The sequence below is a fragment of the Xenopus laevis genome, chromosome 4S (genome assembly GCF_017654675.1).
Source record: "Xenopus laevis strain J_2021 chromosome 4S, Xenopus_laevis_v10.1, whole genome shotgun sequence".
Classification (NCBI taxonomy): Eukaryota; Metazoa; Chordata; class Amphibia; order Anura; family Pipidae; genus Xenopus; species Xenopus laevis.
In genome coordinates this window covers 116,924,033-116,942,493 of record NC_054378.1, presented here as the reverse complement: position 1 = coordinate 116,942,493, position 18,461 = coordinate 116,924,033, and the positions used below count along the sequence as shown (strand labels likewise).

At 42.0% G+C, this 18,461-nt stretch overlaps 2 protein-coding genes across 4 annotated transcripts in view; both read left to right on the top strand.

Annotated features, from left to right (window-relative positions):
• The window catches only part of XB5969698.S (provisional ortholog of laminin subunit beta 4 S homeolog), a 98,803-nt gene extending 96,316 nt beyond the window's left edge, over nt 1-2,487 (top strand). For both annotated transcript variants that reach the window (XM_041561747.1, XM_018261427.2), the window contains one exon: nt 1,946-2,487. In XM_041561747.1, coding sequence (XP_041417681.1) covers nt 1,946-2,079 — 134 coding nt within the window. In that variant the 3' untranslated portion in view covers nt 2,080-2,487. The remainder of the gene's footprint in view (nt 1-1,945) is intronic.
• Nucleotides 2,488-6,361: 3,874 nt separating this feature from the next.
• lamb2.S (laminin subunit beta 2 S homeolog) overlaps nt 6,362-18,461 on the top strand; it is a 63,115-nt gene continuing 51,015 nt past the window's right edge. For both annotated transcript variants that reach the window (XM_018261426.2, XM_041561745.1), the window contains exons 1-2: nt 6,362-6,828; nt 7,936-8,077. In XM_018261426.2, the coding sequence (XP_018116915.1) occupies nt 8,038-8,077 (40 nt within the window). In that variant the 5' untranslated portion in view covers nt 6,362-6,828; nt 7,936-8,037. The remainder of the gene's footprint in view (nt 6,829-7,935; nt 8,078-18,461) is intronic.

Here is an 18,461-nt window from a genome sequence, read left to right as displayed (position 1 = left end):
ATATTTCGGAAAATAATGAGATAAATTCAGATTTTGATAACTAACTCCTTAAATGATCAGTCCACTAAGGTCAACAAGATCCCTGCTTAAATATGTTTCCCAGTTTCATAGTTATTGTTACTTTCTGTTAATGATCTTTCAATTTAGGCATTTTTTTGCAACGTGGCATTCAAATCTCAGCCTGGTTGCTGGGTGGACTGGGACCCTAGCAACCAGGTAATGAAGTGAAGTTGGGAGCTGCTGAGAAAAATGTTAGATAATTTAAAAAATATATGCACCCTGCCCTGCACTTTTGAATGTTTTGTGAAAGTATTAGCGATCATTACAACCCCAGGGTGTACAACTGCAAGAGCTCGCCCCTTAGTGCTTATTTAAAGGGATACTGTAATGGTAAAAAATATAAAATCAAAATGAATCAGTTAATAGTGCTGCTCCAGCAGAATTCTGCACTGAAATCCATTTCTCAAAAGAGCAAACAGATTTTTTTATATTCAATTTTGAAATCTGACATGGGGCTAGACATATTGTCTATTTCCCAGCTGCCCCAAGTCATGTGACTTGTGCTCTGATAAACTTCAATCACTCTTTACTGCTGTACTGCAAGTTGGAGTGATATCACCCCCTCCCTTCCCCCCAGCAGCCAAACAAAAGAACAATGGGAAGGTAACCAGATAACAGCTCCCTAACACAAGATAACAGCTGCCTGGTAGATCTAAGAACAACACTCAATAGTAAAAACCCATGTCCCACTGAGACACATTCAGTTACATTGAGAAGGAAAAACAGCAGCCTGCCAGAAAGCATTTCTCTCCTAAAGTGCAGGCACAAGTCACATGACTGGGGGCAGCTGGGAAATTGACAATATGTCTAGCCCCATGTCAGATTTCAAAATTGAATATAAAAAAATCTGTTTGCCCTTTTGAGAAATGGATTTCAGTGCATAATTCTGCTGGAGTAGCACTATTAACTGATGCGTTTTGAAAAAAACATGTTTTCCGATGACAGTATCCCTTTAACTACACTTGAGGCCCCTAGGGTTGTTGCTTTATGCAAGGAGTGATGGTCGAAAATCTGTCTCTCTAAGTAGAGAGCAGCATCTAGTGATGGGTAAATTTGTCCAGTTTCTCTTAGCCGCGAAACGGGCGAAAAATTTGCATTTTGATGGCGGCGTCAGTCCATGGGTGTCAAAATTTCCGATGCAATTTCACAAATTAATTCGCCGGCAAATTCACGTCTGTCGAATAAATTCTCCCATCACTAGTAGCGTCACATTACAACGCAAGTTAGGGGCAGGCAGGCCACGGGTAAGGGGATGCATAACGCAGACTATTGGATCTGTTATCTGGAAACCCATTATCCAGAACGCTCTGAATCACGGAAAGGCTGTCTCTCAGAGACTCCATTTTATCCAAATAATGCAAATTTTTATTTCTCTTTGGTAATAAAACAGTACCTTGTGCTTACTCCAAACTGAGATATAATTAATCCTTATTGGAAGCAAAACCAGCCTATTGGGTTTTTTTAATGTCTACATGATTTTCTAATAGACTTAAGGTATGAAGATCCAAATTATGGAAAGATCTGTTATTCTCAAAATCCCAGGTCCTGAACATTCTGGATAACAGGTCCCATACCTGTACAAGCAGGACAATACTAACGTGAATGAGTAAGGGTGTTGCTAATTTTATAATGAATTTTTAATGATACACTCTCTCTCTCTCTCTCTCTCTCTCTCTCTCTCTCTCTCTCTCTCTCTCTCTCTCTCTCTGTCTCTCTGTCTCTCTGTCTCTCTCTCTCTCTCTCTCTCTCTCTCTCTCTCTCTCTCTGTCTCTCTCTGTCTCTCTCTGTCTCTCTGTCTCTGTCTCTCTCTGTCTCTCTCTGTCTCTCTGTCTCTGTCTCTCTCTCTCTCTCTCTCTCTCTCTCTCTCTCTCTCTCGTCATTACAGAACTTGAAGAGAAATTCAGGGCCAATGAAGCCAACATGACGGCACAGAGCCTTGAGATCCAGAGACTGGAGAATCAGACAATGGAATTGCTAAATGACATTCGAGAGAAGTCATATATATATTCTACCTGCTAATCCCACAGCACTGCCTGTTTCTTCCGATCGGGATGAAGACTATTTAGCTAATGTGTATTAATATAAATAAAAAGCTACTTAGAAAAGTCTTTTTTCTAGGGTCATTAAAGGGCAACTATATCTTTTTATTTATTTGATTATTCTATTTGCCTGATGGAAATATTCAGAAATGAGTATATAATTAGTCTCTAATAATGTATTCCAAAAAACGTTCCTATAAGAGTAGACCCAGTTATAGCAGCAAAGGGAGGACCAACTGCTGATTGGTTCCTGTCCTACAGTGCAGTGAGCTGAGAGCCGCCTGCTCCTCTGTACAGCCTGGGAATTCAGGGAGCAGGAAGTGGAAGAAAAGGGAGGGACTTGTAGGGATTTTTGTAGAAATATTCAATAAATCAGCCTGAAACACTACTTTTTTAAGCACAATTCTTCTATATCTAAATGTGTGTAATGCACTGGTACATTCTTATTTTTTACACAAAAGTCTCCTTTAAGCAGAAATCAGTATGCACATTTAAGGGTATAGCGACACTTTTATGTCATGCCTAAAATATGCAGATTCTAAAGGGGTTCGTGATATAAAATGTAATAAATATGGTATGTTTTTTTTAAAGGAAACATGCCAACAATTCTTCTTTCCCTGTTCTTTCTTGTATAAGTGGCCATGCTGCTGACTATAGGCGGAACAACAGAATAAATGTACAATGCTTTCTGCACTTGTGTCTGTCGATCACCTACAGAGAACATTTCCCACCCAATTCCACCTAAATTAAGTGGGTCATACATGCCCAAATTTGGTCAGGCACTTTGGATGGTTTCAACCATTCTTCCCATCCAATCGTGTCTGACAGCAGATAATCTATTCAAACTGAATCATCTGCTCATGCACAATGCTGGCCATTACATTGGCTGATAAAGAGGAGCTTACAGTTTTAAAGCGGTTGTTCACCTTCCAAACACTTTGTTTATTTCAGTTGTTTTCAAATTCTTCACCAGAAAGAAATCCTTTTTTTTCACTTGCGTCCCACATTTGATTTTTTCATCATTTTTGAAAAATTCAACGTTTAAAGGGCAAGTAAAGTCAAAAAATTAAATCCCCTTTTTACTTTCTTTAATGAAAAAGAAACTTATCTCCAATATACTTTAATTAAAACATGTGTACCATTTTTTTTTTTTAATAAGAAACCTGACTGTATGCAGTGAAATTCTCCTTTCTTTTCTTGCTGTAGATAGGAATTGTCAGACGGTCCCTAACTGCTCTGCAGGGAAACATCATACTTATGAACAGCAGGGTGAGCCCCCGCCTTACTTCCCAGCCATGCAGAACTCAAGCAGCTTTGTTTGTTTCCCTGTAGTGCAGTCGGCGATTGTGTAGAGATTTGTATTAGATTTTATTTTTGCCTCTACATCCCCTTTACTGTTTCCAACTCCAGCTGCAGGGACAAAGATCATGGAGCCAGATTTAAACAGAAAAACTGAGATTCTATTTGGAGGATTATTTTGCTGCAGCCACTGGTTCTGCAGAGTTGGAGAAAGTTTGTATTAAACAATAGAAAAACTATAAAATCCACATTAGATTACATGACAACACAGGACCCAGTGCAGTCCGTATATTCTGATTATTAATCAGTCTTGTTGTATCGGCTTCTGGCAGATATTATTTGACTTGTGCTGTTTTACTTATTTATGATGATCCCTAAGCAGCCCAGACCACACTGAGCATGTGCACAGTCTTGGTCTTGCAAAGATGTATAACAAAGTTACAAGATGGTGACCCCCTGTGGCCAATTTTGAAAACATAAATCATTTGTTTGATTAGGCTTGTGGTGCAATAAGTTCATGTTTATGTTTAGTATACAAAATACAGCATTTCTAGCCTTATTCTATGTTAGACTTTACTTCCCCTTTAATGTTCGTGTCTCTGGTGTTTGAGTCTGGCAGCTCAGTGATCCAGGGGCCGATTCTGAACTGTTACGATTTGCTACATTTAGTTGATACATTTAGTTCTTAGGGCTCTTACTCATGAGCGTTTTTACCTGCGCTCCCCTGCATTCCGTTTTTCGGCATTCAGCCGCAGGGGAGCGCAGGAATAGGCGCATTTCATTATTTCAAATGGGGCTGTACTCACACAGGCGCGTGTAGGCGCCGAACGCAGGAAAAATGCAGCATGTTGCGTCTCAACCTGCGTTCGGCGCCTACATGCGCCTGTGTGAGTACAGTGAGTATGAAATGCGTCTATTCCTGCGCTCCCCTGCGGTTGAACGCCGAAAAACGGAACGCAGGGGAGCGCAGGTAAAAATGCTCATGAGTAAGAGCCCTTACATGTCTCAGCAGTTTATGGAATATTATCAACGATTGTATCATTTCTAACAGCTGCCTTTAATAAAACTCAGATACGGAAATGTTTCAATTAAATGGATCCGTTTAGAACAGTTACAGAGTCGGCGACCCCCTTCCCAGAGCTGCTTGAGAAAGACGTATGGTGAAAAATCTTCAATATTAACCACAAATAGAAAATGGAAACTAATTGAAAAAAGTCTTTATTTCTGGTGAACTGATCTGAAACCAACTGAACTGAAAAAAGTGTTGGAAAGTGAACAACCTTCTTTAATGAATGTGACAGTTAAAAATAGACATCCCACCTAAGCCTTCATTGGAATCCCCCCTATTCTGTTAAATGTAAGTAACATGTGTTGGCCCAGACAAGACACCCATACTGTGCTCTGCACCTAATAACAGATGGGAAATCCCAATAGTTGGTGCAAAGTACAATAGCAGTCAACGCAAGACAGACATGCACTTACTTTATGACAGGAGCTAAGTAAATGGATCCTTTGGACCCATGCCCACTGGCACTCTTTAACTTGTGTGCCAGAACTATGCACAATAAACAAATACATCTATAATTAAAAAAAGCACAATCCTTTACATATTATCAACTGTATGAAATAAAAGTTTCCAACAGAGGGCGCTCTGTGGTTAAATAAAGACCACAGCATTAATCATATCAATAACTGCTAATGTGCAAACAGAATTATCAAAGAAATTCAAATGTTTGGCTGGCCAATGAACCAATGAACATTTCCCCTGCTCTGCAAAACTGTCATATGCCAGGGAGTCTGCAACTGTCAGTTTGCTGCCCACCAAAAATCACCAAAAAGGGCACAAAAATTGCTTTTTACACACTGGAACCCTGACTTCAAGTAGGGATGCACTGAATCCAGGATTCGGTTCGGGATTCGGCCTTTTTCAGCAGGATTCAGATACGGCTGAATCCTTGAGCTTGGCTGAACTAAATCCTAATATACAAATGTAAATTAGGGGTCAGAAGGGAACTCGCGTGACTTTTCGTCACAAAAGAAGATTTTTCCCCTCCTTTTTTTTACCCTTTAGTACAAGCTTCTCTGCACTGTTAAAGGAAAACTATACCCCCCAAACAATGAAGGTCTCTATTAAAAGATACTGCATAACAAAGCTCATATGTAAAACCCTGCTTCATGTAAATAAACCATTTTCATAATAATATACTTTTCTAGTAGTATGTGGCATTGGGTAATCATAAATAGAAAATTGCCATTTTAAAAAATAAGGGCCGCCCCCTGGGATCGTACGATTCACTGTGCACATAAACAAACCAAACAAATTATACTTCTTAGGTCACATGAGCCAATTGTGTCTTTTGCTTCAAAACTTCTTCCTGTTACAGTTAGAGTTGTAGTATTTCTGGTCAGGTGATCTCTGAGACAGCACAGAGACCATCACTAAATGGTGGCTCAAGGCAAGAGATGTAAAAGGGCAATATTTACTTTAATATGTATTCCAGTTTGGCAAGATTCTTTAATATGCCACTTAGTATGATATAAACTATCTGTTGCTTAAGTATTCATTTTGGGGGTATAGTTTTCCTTTAATTGTGACTCCTGAAGCCAGCTGATTAAAGGGGTCCTTTACCTTTAAATTAACTGTTTGCATGATGTAGAGAGTGATATTGTGAAACAGTTTGCAATTTCAGCAATTTGGTAGCTAGGGTCCAAATGACCCTAGCAACCATGCATTGATTTGAATAAGAGACTGGAATCTGAATAGGAGAGGCCTGAATAGAAAGAGGAGTAATAGAAAGTAACAATAACAATACATTTGTAGCCTTACAGAGCATTTGTGTTTAGACCGGGGTCAGTGACCCCCATTTGAAAGCTGGAAAGAGTCAGAAGAAGAAGGCAAATTAATTCAAAAACTATAAAATATAAATAATTAAAACCAGTTTCTTAGAATTGGCCGTTCTATAACTTACTAAAAGTTAACTTAAAGGTAAACTACCCCTTTAACAGACCTGGGGGAAACTACATTCTGTTGCATTCTTTCAAGAGTCGGAACTGGAGAACAAGAAGGGATAATAACAAAATGTTACTTTCAATAGCAATGACATTCACAAATCACAACCGGGGAGTCACTTAGAATGAGATGTTCTTGTGTGGGTGGAGTTTCCCTTTAATGGATGCTGCCATAATATCATCAGAGCAGTGTAAGTGAGTGAGTAACATGAGTTTATGATTCCCACCCTCACACTGGCCTGTGTCACATTCAGGGCTTTCTGTTACTTTGTGTTGCCAGTTGTCTGGCTCCTGGCTGCTACACTTCCCCGCTTGGCTCCCTCTCACTGGAAATAACTTCAGAGGAGCATCACATGCAACTGCCGCTGGAAGAGCTGACAGTTTGGAGGTGCATTGAGTTTCTAGGAAGCCTCTTTCAAAGGTAGGGGTGCAGAGGGCTATGGGAAGGGAGACACACAATAGGGGGGTACCTAGTTCTGACAACTGTGTGTCAGTCTCGGGCAGCACAGCAGGAAAGCGCTGGAACCCACAGCAGTGATGCTTTGTCAAAACTAGACTTGCTGAAATACAACTCCCAGCATCCCCGGCAAGCTGTGGGCTCTGACCAGCTGCCATTACACACTCTTTCCATGCAAGTCCAGTACAGGTATGGGATCCATTATCAGGAAACCCGTTATCCAGAAAGTTCTGAACTACTGAAAGCCCGTCTCCCATAGACTCCATTTTATGCAAATAATCCGCATTTTTTAAAATGTTTTCTCTTTTCTCTGTAATAATAAAACAGTAGCCTGTACTTGATCCCAACTAAGATAGAGTTAATCCTTATTGGAAGCAAAACCAGCCTGTTGGGTTTATTTAATGTTTAATTGATTTTCTAGTAGACTTAAGGTACGAAGATCCAAATTACAGAAAGATTCGTTATCCGGAAAGACGGCGCATTCTGAATAAGAGGTGCCATACCTGTACTAGACCTAAACCACAGCAAGGGGTTAAAGTTGTTGAAGATGTAGATGGCTTTTGTATTTCAGATTCAGAACATATTTAGCTGCTCTATAATTAGAGAACAACATGACATCACAGTCCAACCTGGATCAAATGGAAGGTACTGGTCAGACTGGTCCAGAAATTATCCATAATCCCTGTAGTGTTTGCTATGGAGGATCCAGTGATATATATATATATATATATATATATATATATAGATAGATAGATAGATAGATAGATAGATATAGATAGATAGATAGATATATATATATATATATATATATATATATATATATATATATATATATATATATATATATATAGATATACAGTATATAATAAAGCAAATGGACCCACACTCCTTAGTAATTGTGAAGAAATATATGTGCATTATTCACAGTGCATTTCCAACGTTTCGGCCCAGATTGGGACCTTGAAAAAGGACGTATTTTCAGAATGTGCACCAGATGAAATGAATAATAACAAGTGGTTAAACAGATAAAGGGATGGAAAAAATAAACAGACCCTTTTTTTTTACTTGCAGGGGCCTATAATCACAACAATTTGCAAGAGAAATTTATAATCGAAATTAGTGGTTTCCGGAAGAACCCAACACGTTAATCAGCAAGTGCGTCACAGCGAGGGGATGGCTCCGTCCTTGTGGCCATTTGGATTTGTGATAACTGGTAGGTTTATTTTTCCTTATTTAATCCCTTAACCCCCGATATGCTGTTGTATATGATGTATAATAGGGACATAAGATGGGTCAATGGAGCACATGGATAGAGAAGAGATGGGTCAATGGAGCACATGGATAGAGAAGAGATGGGTCAATGGAGCACATGGATAGAGAAGAGATGGTGCCTCAGGGTCACCCCAATGATGATGGTTGTCTTGGCTTGGAAGGAAGAATTTAAACCATCTCGTGCCCGGGGACTTCTATGGTGGGAGGGTTTCAGTACCAAAGGCACTTGATTGGAGTCCGTGGTCTTGCAGTAATTGTGAGGCCCCCCAAATTATATAATTCTGAGATGTCCAACCTGTAACCTTTCTGCAACTGGCAGCGTGTTTGTCTGTCAAAGGGAGGTTGGGAGTTGTAATTCAACAACAGCTGGAGAAGTTCAAGTTACTGTAAAACAACTGAGAAGTATCTTCTTCAAGGCCCCCACTTTGATTTGTGGGGGCTCAGGGCAGATGTTGTCCCTGATTTACTCTTACACCCCCTCCTAAGTGAAACCCCAGCCTGTCTGTACTTATAGCTCTGCCCAGAATAACTTGGCAACCCCCCCCCCCCAGTGGAATAAGAAGCGCCACACCAGCCTGTGCTTGGCAGGAAGAATATGAAAGAAAAACACACAAGTTTTCACTTTCTGGGCAATGGATAAAACAGCACAGGAAGCCGACTTTTCTTTTTTTTTCCTGAAATAAAAACCCTGGAGGCAGGAAGGGCCTTTGTGATTTGTACAATCTCTTTTCCATGAAAAAGCTCCAAAACAAAAAAACATCATCATCATCATCGCCTCTGATTCTGCCCCTCTATTCTGGGCATTGCTTGGGGGGACTGTGCCACAGGCCTCTTCATTTTGGAACTTGCACAAATAAAGGACCCTCTGCTCATTAAACTATATGATAATGTGCTGCAATCTCCATTGTCTCTGACATTTTCATTATGTGCCTAAATTCCTATGAAAACCAATCATTAGTGCTGGGATGACTTTCCCATGCTTTCTCTGTTCTGCCAAATGGACAACAGATTCTTTACTCTTCTAGTGGTTATTGGGAATCCCTACCAGATATAGGGGGCGAACCTTATTTACAGCCATGCGGCCTGGGTGCTTGCCTGGGTTAGAAGTAGAAGTAGAAAAGAGCTTATGGCAATAATTTGGCTCTCATGATGGGGTCTGGTGGCAAGAAGCTCAGCCTGAAAGCCAGTTAGAAAGAGATTTGGACCAGTTTGGTCAGCTGAAAGCCCAGCTTGAAGGACAGTTGGGTGATATTTGGGAAAACATATTTTGTGTTCCCGATATTCTTGGAACTATGACTGAGACACCAATGTGCTCCTATATCCGTAAGCTTGCTATGAGCTAAGAAGCTCCATGACCAAAGGTTTGACCTCCATCAAGGGGGTGGTTTCAATTGACCACTGACTTGCGGTGATCCCACTCAGGGGAGGGCTATACATATGCTACCCTAGGCTATAGCCTAAGGGTCCATCTAGTTTTTTATTCACTTATTATTTATTTATTTTTCTTTTCTTTTACTATTCATTTTTATCTGTGCTGTGCTTGGTCTGGTATGACACACCTGCTGAAGAAGAAGTTAGGGAAGGTACATGTGTGTGCCCAGATGCGTGCAGATTCCTTGATGTCACAAGCTTGAGCCAAACCCAAGCCAGCAGAGAAAGTTTGGGTTGGAGACACATCCAGACCCAGGAGTAGCCTAGAATGGGGTTTCGTGTGACTGTAGCCTAGGGCCCCCCAATGTCTTTAATCTGCCACTGATCCCACTAAATGATGTAGTTACCATTATGAGAGTGGTACGGATCTCATGTGACAGACAGAGCTATGTGACTCCACATTACAGCGTATATGGCTCTGGACATTTGTGTCCAGAACTTGGGACAGGCAGATGCAAGGGCAGTTCAAGCTAGAGTGGGGCCCAATAAGTGAGGATTAACAAGTGCAGGGGTAAGGTCTACAGTAATTTTCTGGATAGTTCAATTTATCCATCTGAGCAGCCTTAAGCTCCACCAATGACTTACAATCCAGGATGACTGATGGTGATCTGTGTATGCTTAATTTGGACTAATGGGTTTCTCCTTTAAAGTGTAACCTTACTTTGTAAAATACAGTACTCAATTTACATGGGGAAGGCACAAGCTCCTTTACAGACCTAGCACTCCTACCATACGGCTGTGTCTTTGCTGGTACTTGCAGTCCAAAGCACAGAATGCAGTGCTCTGGATCTCAAGGGAGCATCGTACTTAACACCTACCATGATCTTTATATGTGCCATGTGCCCCTGCAACCTGTTCAAAAGAGCTTCTATTCACAAGGAGATGTTTGGGCTTATTTATCAAAGGGACACAAAGTGCATTTTTTTATATCCATAATTTCCCAGTATTTTCTGTGCCACAGCGCAAGGAGGTGCAATGAAGGTAAAGATTCTGCAGCCATTATTGCTTCTAGCAATGCACCTACTTTTAATTTTCCCCTGTGGTGTCATAACTGGTGGCGGAGCAAAGGAGCGTTGGACAATTCGACAGCAGAATGTTGTTACAAACTGGCCTAATCCATGTAAAGTCATGTTATCATCAGCCACAGTCTGTGTTACCTACTCCCTGGGGTTATGGAACAGCAGCCGGGACTGCAGAATTTTGTGCAGTGTTTGCACATAAACAAGACCCATTAAAACCCAGTGGAAAAAGAATTACCAGCTCAGACCTGCAGCAGGGCAGCAGCCTTAGGGCTCTTACACAAGGGCATTTTATAATATATGCATTTGGCACATGTTTGAAACGCATCAGCAAATTGATTCCATTATATTCTGCCTCGTTGTACTCGTCAGCGTTCAGACTTGTGTTTCATTGCATTTTTTGGGTGTTTTTCGATACAACTTGCTGCATTTTTTTGCACTTGACTCGCGGTCAAAAGGCAATAGAATAAAAGGCTGCATTTAGTTGCGTTATGCATTTTCTGCACTCAGCATGCATTTGTAAAAGCATAAAAAGTGCCCAAAATGTTCCTGCTTCCATCTTGCCCAAGTATCCCAGTTATCCCTCATGCTTCCCCTACTTGGGGGGAGATTCATGAGTTAATTAAGCCCCTAACTACCCATCATGCATCATCACAGCTATAGGGAGAGACCTTCCTGACTGTACAAGAGGTGAGGGTATATTGGGGCACTTTTGAGTGGACTTACACTGATGACCTATACTGTTATAACAGAAGCTAAAGGAATATTGAGCTGGGGGAAAGACATCATTAAATGAGTTAACTTTTTAATTAAACTTTAGTATGATGATTTTTTTTTTATTTGTGGTGGTTGAGTTATTCAGCAGCTCTCCAGTTTGCAATTTCTGTGGTCTGGTTGCTAGGGTCCAAATTACCCAAACAACCATGCATTGATTTGAGTTAGCAACTGGAATATGCACAGGAGAGGGACTGAATAGAAAGATGAGTAATAAAAAGTAGCAATAACAATACATTCGTAGCCTTACAGAGCATTTGTTTTTCGATGGGGTCAGTGACCCCAATTTGAAAGCTGGAAAGAGACAGAAGAAGAAGGCAAATAATTCAAAAGCAATAAAAAAGAAAAAATGAAGGCCAATTGAAAAGTTGCTTAGAATTAGCCATTCCATAACATACTGAAAGTTAATTTAATGGCAAACCACCCCTTTAACCATAGGCATTTGAACAAGACTATTACTAAATTCAGGGCATATACATTCAATACAAACTTGTTTTTTTCTTGTGCTCAGTGTTGGTTTCTTTTCATCTGCATTCAGTCCCTTTGGGCAAAACTCAAATGAATTAACTCATGTAGTCCCAGGCAGCAGAATAATGATGTTCCAAATCCCTATGCCCTATTCTGACATTTTTCTGTGTCTCTGATGGTGCCGCCTCACTGTTCTACATTCTCACAGGCAGCCTGGCATAAAATAATAACAATATTCATATTGACGTTTTAAAAATGTATAGGGGTCGTTTACACAGAAAAATGCGTTATGCAGTGGTCCCTTTCACCTGAATGCAGAGTATTATTTGGATGAATTTGCTGCTGAAAGGGCTGCACTGTGTTCTCAGGTAAATGACCTGCTGTATTGCCGTCTTCTTATGAATGGGAAGTTTTCCCTTCCATACAGGGCTGCCATTAGGGTGGGACAGGGGGGGGACAAGTGTCCCGGGCCCGGGCATGAAGGGGGGCCTGGCAGTGCTGCAGTTTAGAAAGAGCCGGGTCCCCCTTGTCAGCCCCAAGAGATCTGCGGCCAGCCGAACAGTGGAAAATGTGGAAGTGCAGAACAGCTGAACTCCCGAAGCACCGAAAAGACCAGAAGCCACGAAAATAGCCGAAACCGAAGTCCTGAAGCGCCGAAAAGAACCAAAGTCACGAAAGGAGGCGAAGTTGAAGTCCTGAAGCCATGAGTTCAATTCAACTGAACACCAATTTGTATTTTTTTTTTCAATCCCCTGGCCACCAATGTATTATTTTAATATTCTATAGGCCCCTGCCACCAATGTTTTTTTTAAAAAATATTTTTTTGGGGCCCCAATTCTTTTAACTTGTAAGGGGGGGCCCTGGCGCCAATGTTTTTTTAAAAAATATTTTTTTGGGGCCCCAATTTTTTTTACTTGTAAGGGGGACTCTGGCACCAATGCTTTTTTAAAAAAACTTTTATGGGTGGCCATGGCAATATGTTTTTTTTTAAAACTTATAAGGGGGCCCTCACCATCAATAGCTTTTTATAACTTGTGTGTGTGGGGGGTTACTTTTTTAGCGCTGATGTCTGTGTGGTCTTTTAATTGTGATGTGGAGTGGGCGGGGCTTGGGCACCAGGGTGGGTGGGTGCCCCCTTGAGTGGGGCCCCCAGGGGGGTGGGTGCCCCCTTGGGTGGGGCCCCCAGGGGGCACCCAAAATGTTGCTGTACGGGGCCCCTTGATTTCTAATGGCAGCCCTGCTTCCATAGAATAAATAGACGGAGCAAACTGATGTGCATTCTCTGGAGTAACACAGGCAGCCCCTTGTGCTGAGACTTTGCTGGAGTCGGAATCTGCAGTGACACTGGCTGGAGGCTCATTAGAGCGAGTGGAAGTGGAAGCAGAACATTTTCACCCTGTTAAACTGGTGGTTAGTAAGACACAAAAAAGACCCCAGGGCTCATGTCTTAACAGTGCTCTGAGCATTCCATATGTACATCTCTAACACTAGTCAGGGTTGGGGTTGTGGTTTCCCTCACCCCACTATCCACACAGGTAACCCTGAAATAACGCTGAAAGGTGAACCCCAGTCAGGGCCAATTAGGCAAGTTGAGTCACTCGCTTCAGGCGGCAGCCCCCCATGGAAAAATGCTGTTCCTCATAACTTTCAAGGCCGCATTAGCTGTGAGAAAGGCATTGCGGAACTGACACTTGATGGGACTTCAGGCTCCGGCTTTTATCCTTCTGGAGATCTCGATTGCTAATGACTTATCCAGGTGCTTTGTGCTTACACGGTCCCCTCTGTAGTGCTGGTCAGTGCTCGTTGATCATTCGTTCAGTACCCAATGTTGCATTTAGTGTTACTGCATGAGTGCAGGCAGGAGATGAATAAAATACAAATACAGGATGATTTAAATATTGACTCTAAGCAGTGACTACAGATGGAGCAGGGGCCCAAATTCTGGGGGGGCGTCTGCTTCCTCCATAGTTAATAAAATCCCCTTTCCCCAGGAAATATGGATGCAAGCAGGTGACAGAGGAGGGGGTGGGTGCAGGGTTGGACTGTGCCGGCAGGACAACGGGAAAAAACCTGGTGGGCCCCCAGCTCTTGTGCATCTTCTTCCTGCAGGACGGTCGCAGCAAAAACACAGTGCGCACGTGGGCCGGAGGGGGGCCCTGAGATATCAGCCCTGGTGGCCCCTGCCCCCCCCCCGCTTCATCTACAGTTACACCACTGGTGGGAACAATCACCAGGCCCAGGGTGGCATTAGCGCCAGGGTTCCCCAAATTCAGTAAACAACAGTTCTGCTCCATTCATCAGAAAATGCACGAACATGGAGAGCTCCACCCAATCCCAAGAAAACACTTGTTGTAAGTATAGGGTGCTTATCTGGAAGACCCTTCCCTCGCATAAGGGTCAGTGGGTAAATAAAAGAAATTTGGATGCACACCTGTTAGTTGTGTCCAAACGGTGATTTATTTGAAGCCCAAAATATACATCACAAAGGGGCAATGTTTCGGACCCCTCCGGGACCTTTATGCAAAATGCAGGAGGGAGTCATGGACAACATTTTTGGATGAAGTACCTTAAAGGTGGATGAAAGATGAAAACAACGGGGGGTGCAAAATGTTAGGCAGCACCCAGTAATTGATACCCCGGGACTTGCTTCTCTTAGCAGAAAACTATCTACAGACTGTTTGCAGTCCCATGGGATGGGGGGCTACATTACCTGCCGTTTATCACAATCCTTCCATATTGGACAAATACAATGAGAAACCAATAAAAATGTTTAGTGTACACACACACACAGATATCTATCTCTCTCTCTCTCTCTCTCTCTCTCTCTCTCTCTCTCTCTCTCTCTCTCTATATATATATATACGGGTACATGATCTGTTATCCAGAATGTTTAGGACATGGGGTTTCCCGGATAATTGATCTTAAGTCTACCTTAAGTCTATATAAACATGAAATAAACCCAATAGGCTGCTTTTGCTTCCGATAAGGATTAATTATATCTCAGTTGGGATCAAGCACACACTGTTTTACAGAGGAAAAGTGAAACACATTTTTTCAGATTGGGATAATTTGGATCAAATGGATTCTATGGGAAATGGCTTTTCCATAATTCTGAGCTTTCTGGAAAACTGGTTTCCAGATAACGGATCCCATACCTGTATGACATAAAGGGGCAGATTCATTAAGGGTCGAATTTCGAAGTTAAAAATTCTAAAAAAAAATATGAAAAAAAAAAATAAAAAAAAAAAAATACTTCGAAATTCGACCCTCGAATTGAAATCCTTCGACTTCGAATATCGAAGTCGAAGGATTTAGCGCTAATCCTGCGATCGATCGATCGAAGGATTTTTCGTTCGATCGAACGATCAAATCCTTCGAATCGAACGATTCAAAGGATTTTAATCCAACGATCGAAGGAAAATCCTTCGATCAAAAAATCACAGGCAAGCCTATGGGGACCTTCCCCATAGGCTAACATTGACTTCGGTAGGTTTTACCTGCCTAAGTAGGGGGTCGAAGTTTTTTTTAAAGGGAAAGTACTTAGACTATCGAATGGTCGAATAGTCGAACGATTTTTACTTCGATTCGTTCGATTTCGTTCGAATTCGAACGAATTTAACCAATTCGATGGTCGAAGTACCAAAAAAATACTTCGAAATTCGAATTTTTTTCATTCGAATCCTTCACTCGAGCTTAGTGAATCGGCCCCAAAGTCTCAGTTTGCTGGTTAGGAGGAAGACAACTTATATGTTTCTTTTGTGTGAAATTATGATTTCCTTTTCCTTGTCCAGTTTTGTTCTCTCCCGCCCTTTGGAAATTCCTGCTGTACTCTGGCATGGAAAAAGCAACACACACTCACACTTTCCCTTTCTTTGTTGTGCCGATAACAAATATGCAGCAATGTTTCCAAGTCAGGAAGGGAAATCTTATATGGAGAAAACTACTGTTCATGCTATTATTCCCATCTGCCTGTCAAAATGAATCAGAGGATTTAAAAATGGGAGAAGGGGAGTCGCCCTCTAATGGTCCCTCCTAATGTTCCACATCCCGTTGCTCTTGCCCTGTGATTGATTGTCTTGTTTGCCGGGTACCTCTTAAAATGGAAATTAAGTGATCAGTGAAACCCTATAAAGTGAAGCCACTAATCAATTCAATATCAGGAAAGCGACACACAAATCCAGGATTTAGGGGAAATTCAGCTTCCCATGAGTCCTTTGGGCAGAAAAAGTACAAATTACATATTATATTGTGTCATTATTGTTAGATATTATTTTAGCAGAAATGTTACTATTTTCTTCTCTGAATCCGGCTTTGGATGCTCTGATGCTTTTTGATGCCCAGCGGCACCGTGTGTCTGGAATCTTTTTGGAATGCTGGCGACTATAATTCCACTATAATTTAATAACCTCACAGGATATAATGTAGTGTGTATTGTCTTTTCTATTGAAAGTTATCAGCGGTGATGTAAAGTGTGAGAATTGGGGCAGATTGGGGATGTGACTGTGCAAATAGGGAGAAATCCACTTTGAAGGCGGTAAGGACTGTGTTAAATCAAGCAGACAGGAAGAGTTGCTGTGTGAGTAAAGCTGGCCATAGACGATCCATGAATCCTCGATTCATACAATTTTCGGACCGTGTGTGGAGCGTCTCGACATTTTTCGTCCCACAGCGATCGGTCGTTTGGTCGATTGGAGAGGTTAAAAGATTTCTGTCGACTGCCGATAATATCTCTGCATTGCCAATCATATGATTTTCAGTGGGAGACTGTCACCAGCTTTTGTCGGACATAACTTTCATACGATTGCTGTAGGGGCAGAACATCAGCTGATCTGTTCTTTTACTACTTTATTTAAACTGAAGGTTAGTGGCAGGTCGGGAGATGGAGAAGTTCGATCGTTCGAGGATTTGAACGATCAGATCTTTGCGTCTATGGCCAGCTTAATGTGGGTTGCCTAAGTATACAGAACTTACAGGAGGTGTCAGATGAAATGGCCCTAAATCTTCTCTTCCAAGTGATTGCAGACAAAGCCACTAGAGCCCTTCCCAATATTCATTGCCATGAATCAACTTCCTTCCCAGATACTATTGTCCCACTGTTACTACAGGCACCATCTCTCTTTACTATACCTGCTATCCCACAGTCACACTCCCTTCCCAGAGACTATTATCCCACTGTTACTATAGGCACCATCTCTCCCTACTATACCTGCTATCCCACAGTCACACTCCCTTCCAGAGATTATTATCCACTGTTACTATAGGCACCATCTCTCCCTACTATACCTGCTATCCCACAGTCACACTCCCTTCCAGAGATTATTATCCACTGTTACTATAGGCACCATCTCCTCCTACTATACCTGCTATCCCACAGTCACACTCCCTTCCCAGAGACTATTATTCACTGTTACTATAGGCACCATCTCTCTTTACTATACCTGCTATCCCACAGTCACACTCCCTTCCCAGAGACTATTATCCACTGTTACTATAGGTACCATCTCTCCCTACTATACCTGCTATCCCACAGTCACACTCCCTTCCCAGAGACTATTATCCCACTGTTACTATAGGCACCATCTCTCCCTACTATACCTGCTATCCCACAGTCACACTCCCTTCCCAGAGACTATTATCCACTGTTACTATAGGCACCATCTCTCCCTACTATACCTGCTATCCCACAGTCACACTCCCTTCCCAGAGACTATTATCCCACTGTTACTATAGACACCATCTCTCCCTACTATACCTGCTATCCCACAGTCACACTCCCTTCCCAGAGACTATTATCCACTGTTACTATAGGCGCCATCTCTCCCTACTATACCTGCTATCCCACAGTCACAGTCCCTTCCCAGAGACTATTATCCACTGTTACTATAGGCACCATCTCTCCCTACTATACCTGCTATCCCACAGTCACACTCCCTTCCCAGAGACTATTATCCCACTGTTACTATAGGCACAATTTATCCCTACTGAACCTGCTAATGCTATGCCACCCACCCCGGTGAGGAGAGGCTGCAAGAAAGAAGTGGGGTGTGTGTGGCACACAATGTGCAGCAGGGGGAAGGGATGGCATTTTGGGGAGATGGAGCTTGCAAATAGGGTGGGGACCCCTAGTAGTCCCAGTGGGCCCTGGAGAGCACATCTGATACTATTCACCCGTGCTTAAATACAATTCTGCCTGTGGGAGACCAATGTCATGTTCATGCTCAGTAGAAGGATAGTGTACAAGGAGGAATGAGGGAGTGATGTCTGCCCACTCCTCAGCACAATAACAAGTTAAAAATTCTTCCCTGAAATGATTAGATAGGAAGCATCAGAGGGAGAAGAAGCTCAGTTTGTTACATAGTAGAGACAGAATGTGTGACATAGGCTGTTGGTCTGGTAATGTGCTGCCACTTGACTTCTCTTTGGTTTATTTTGAGAGACAGGAATAAGCAGGTTTTTTTTTATTTTGAAGAGAACACTAGAGTGAATATTTCTGGGTGCTGTATTCTTAGCTTGTGCCTGACTGAGCTCCTGACAAAAACCAGCAGGTGTGGGAGCAACAGGCAGGAAAGATGGTTCCATAGTCGGATTTTCATTGAGGCTTGGGGGAGGCTAAGGCTTTTAAACAAGGGGTTG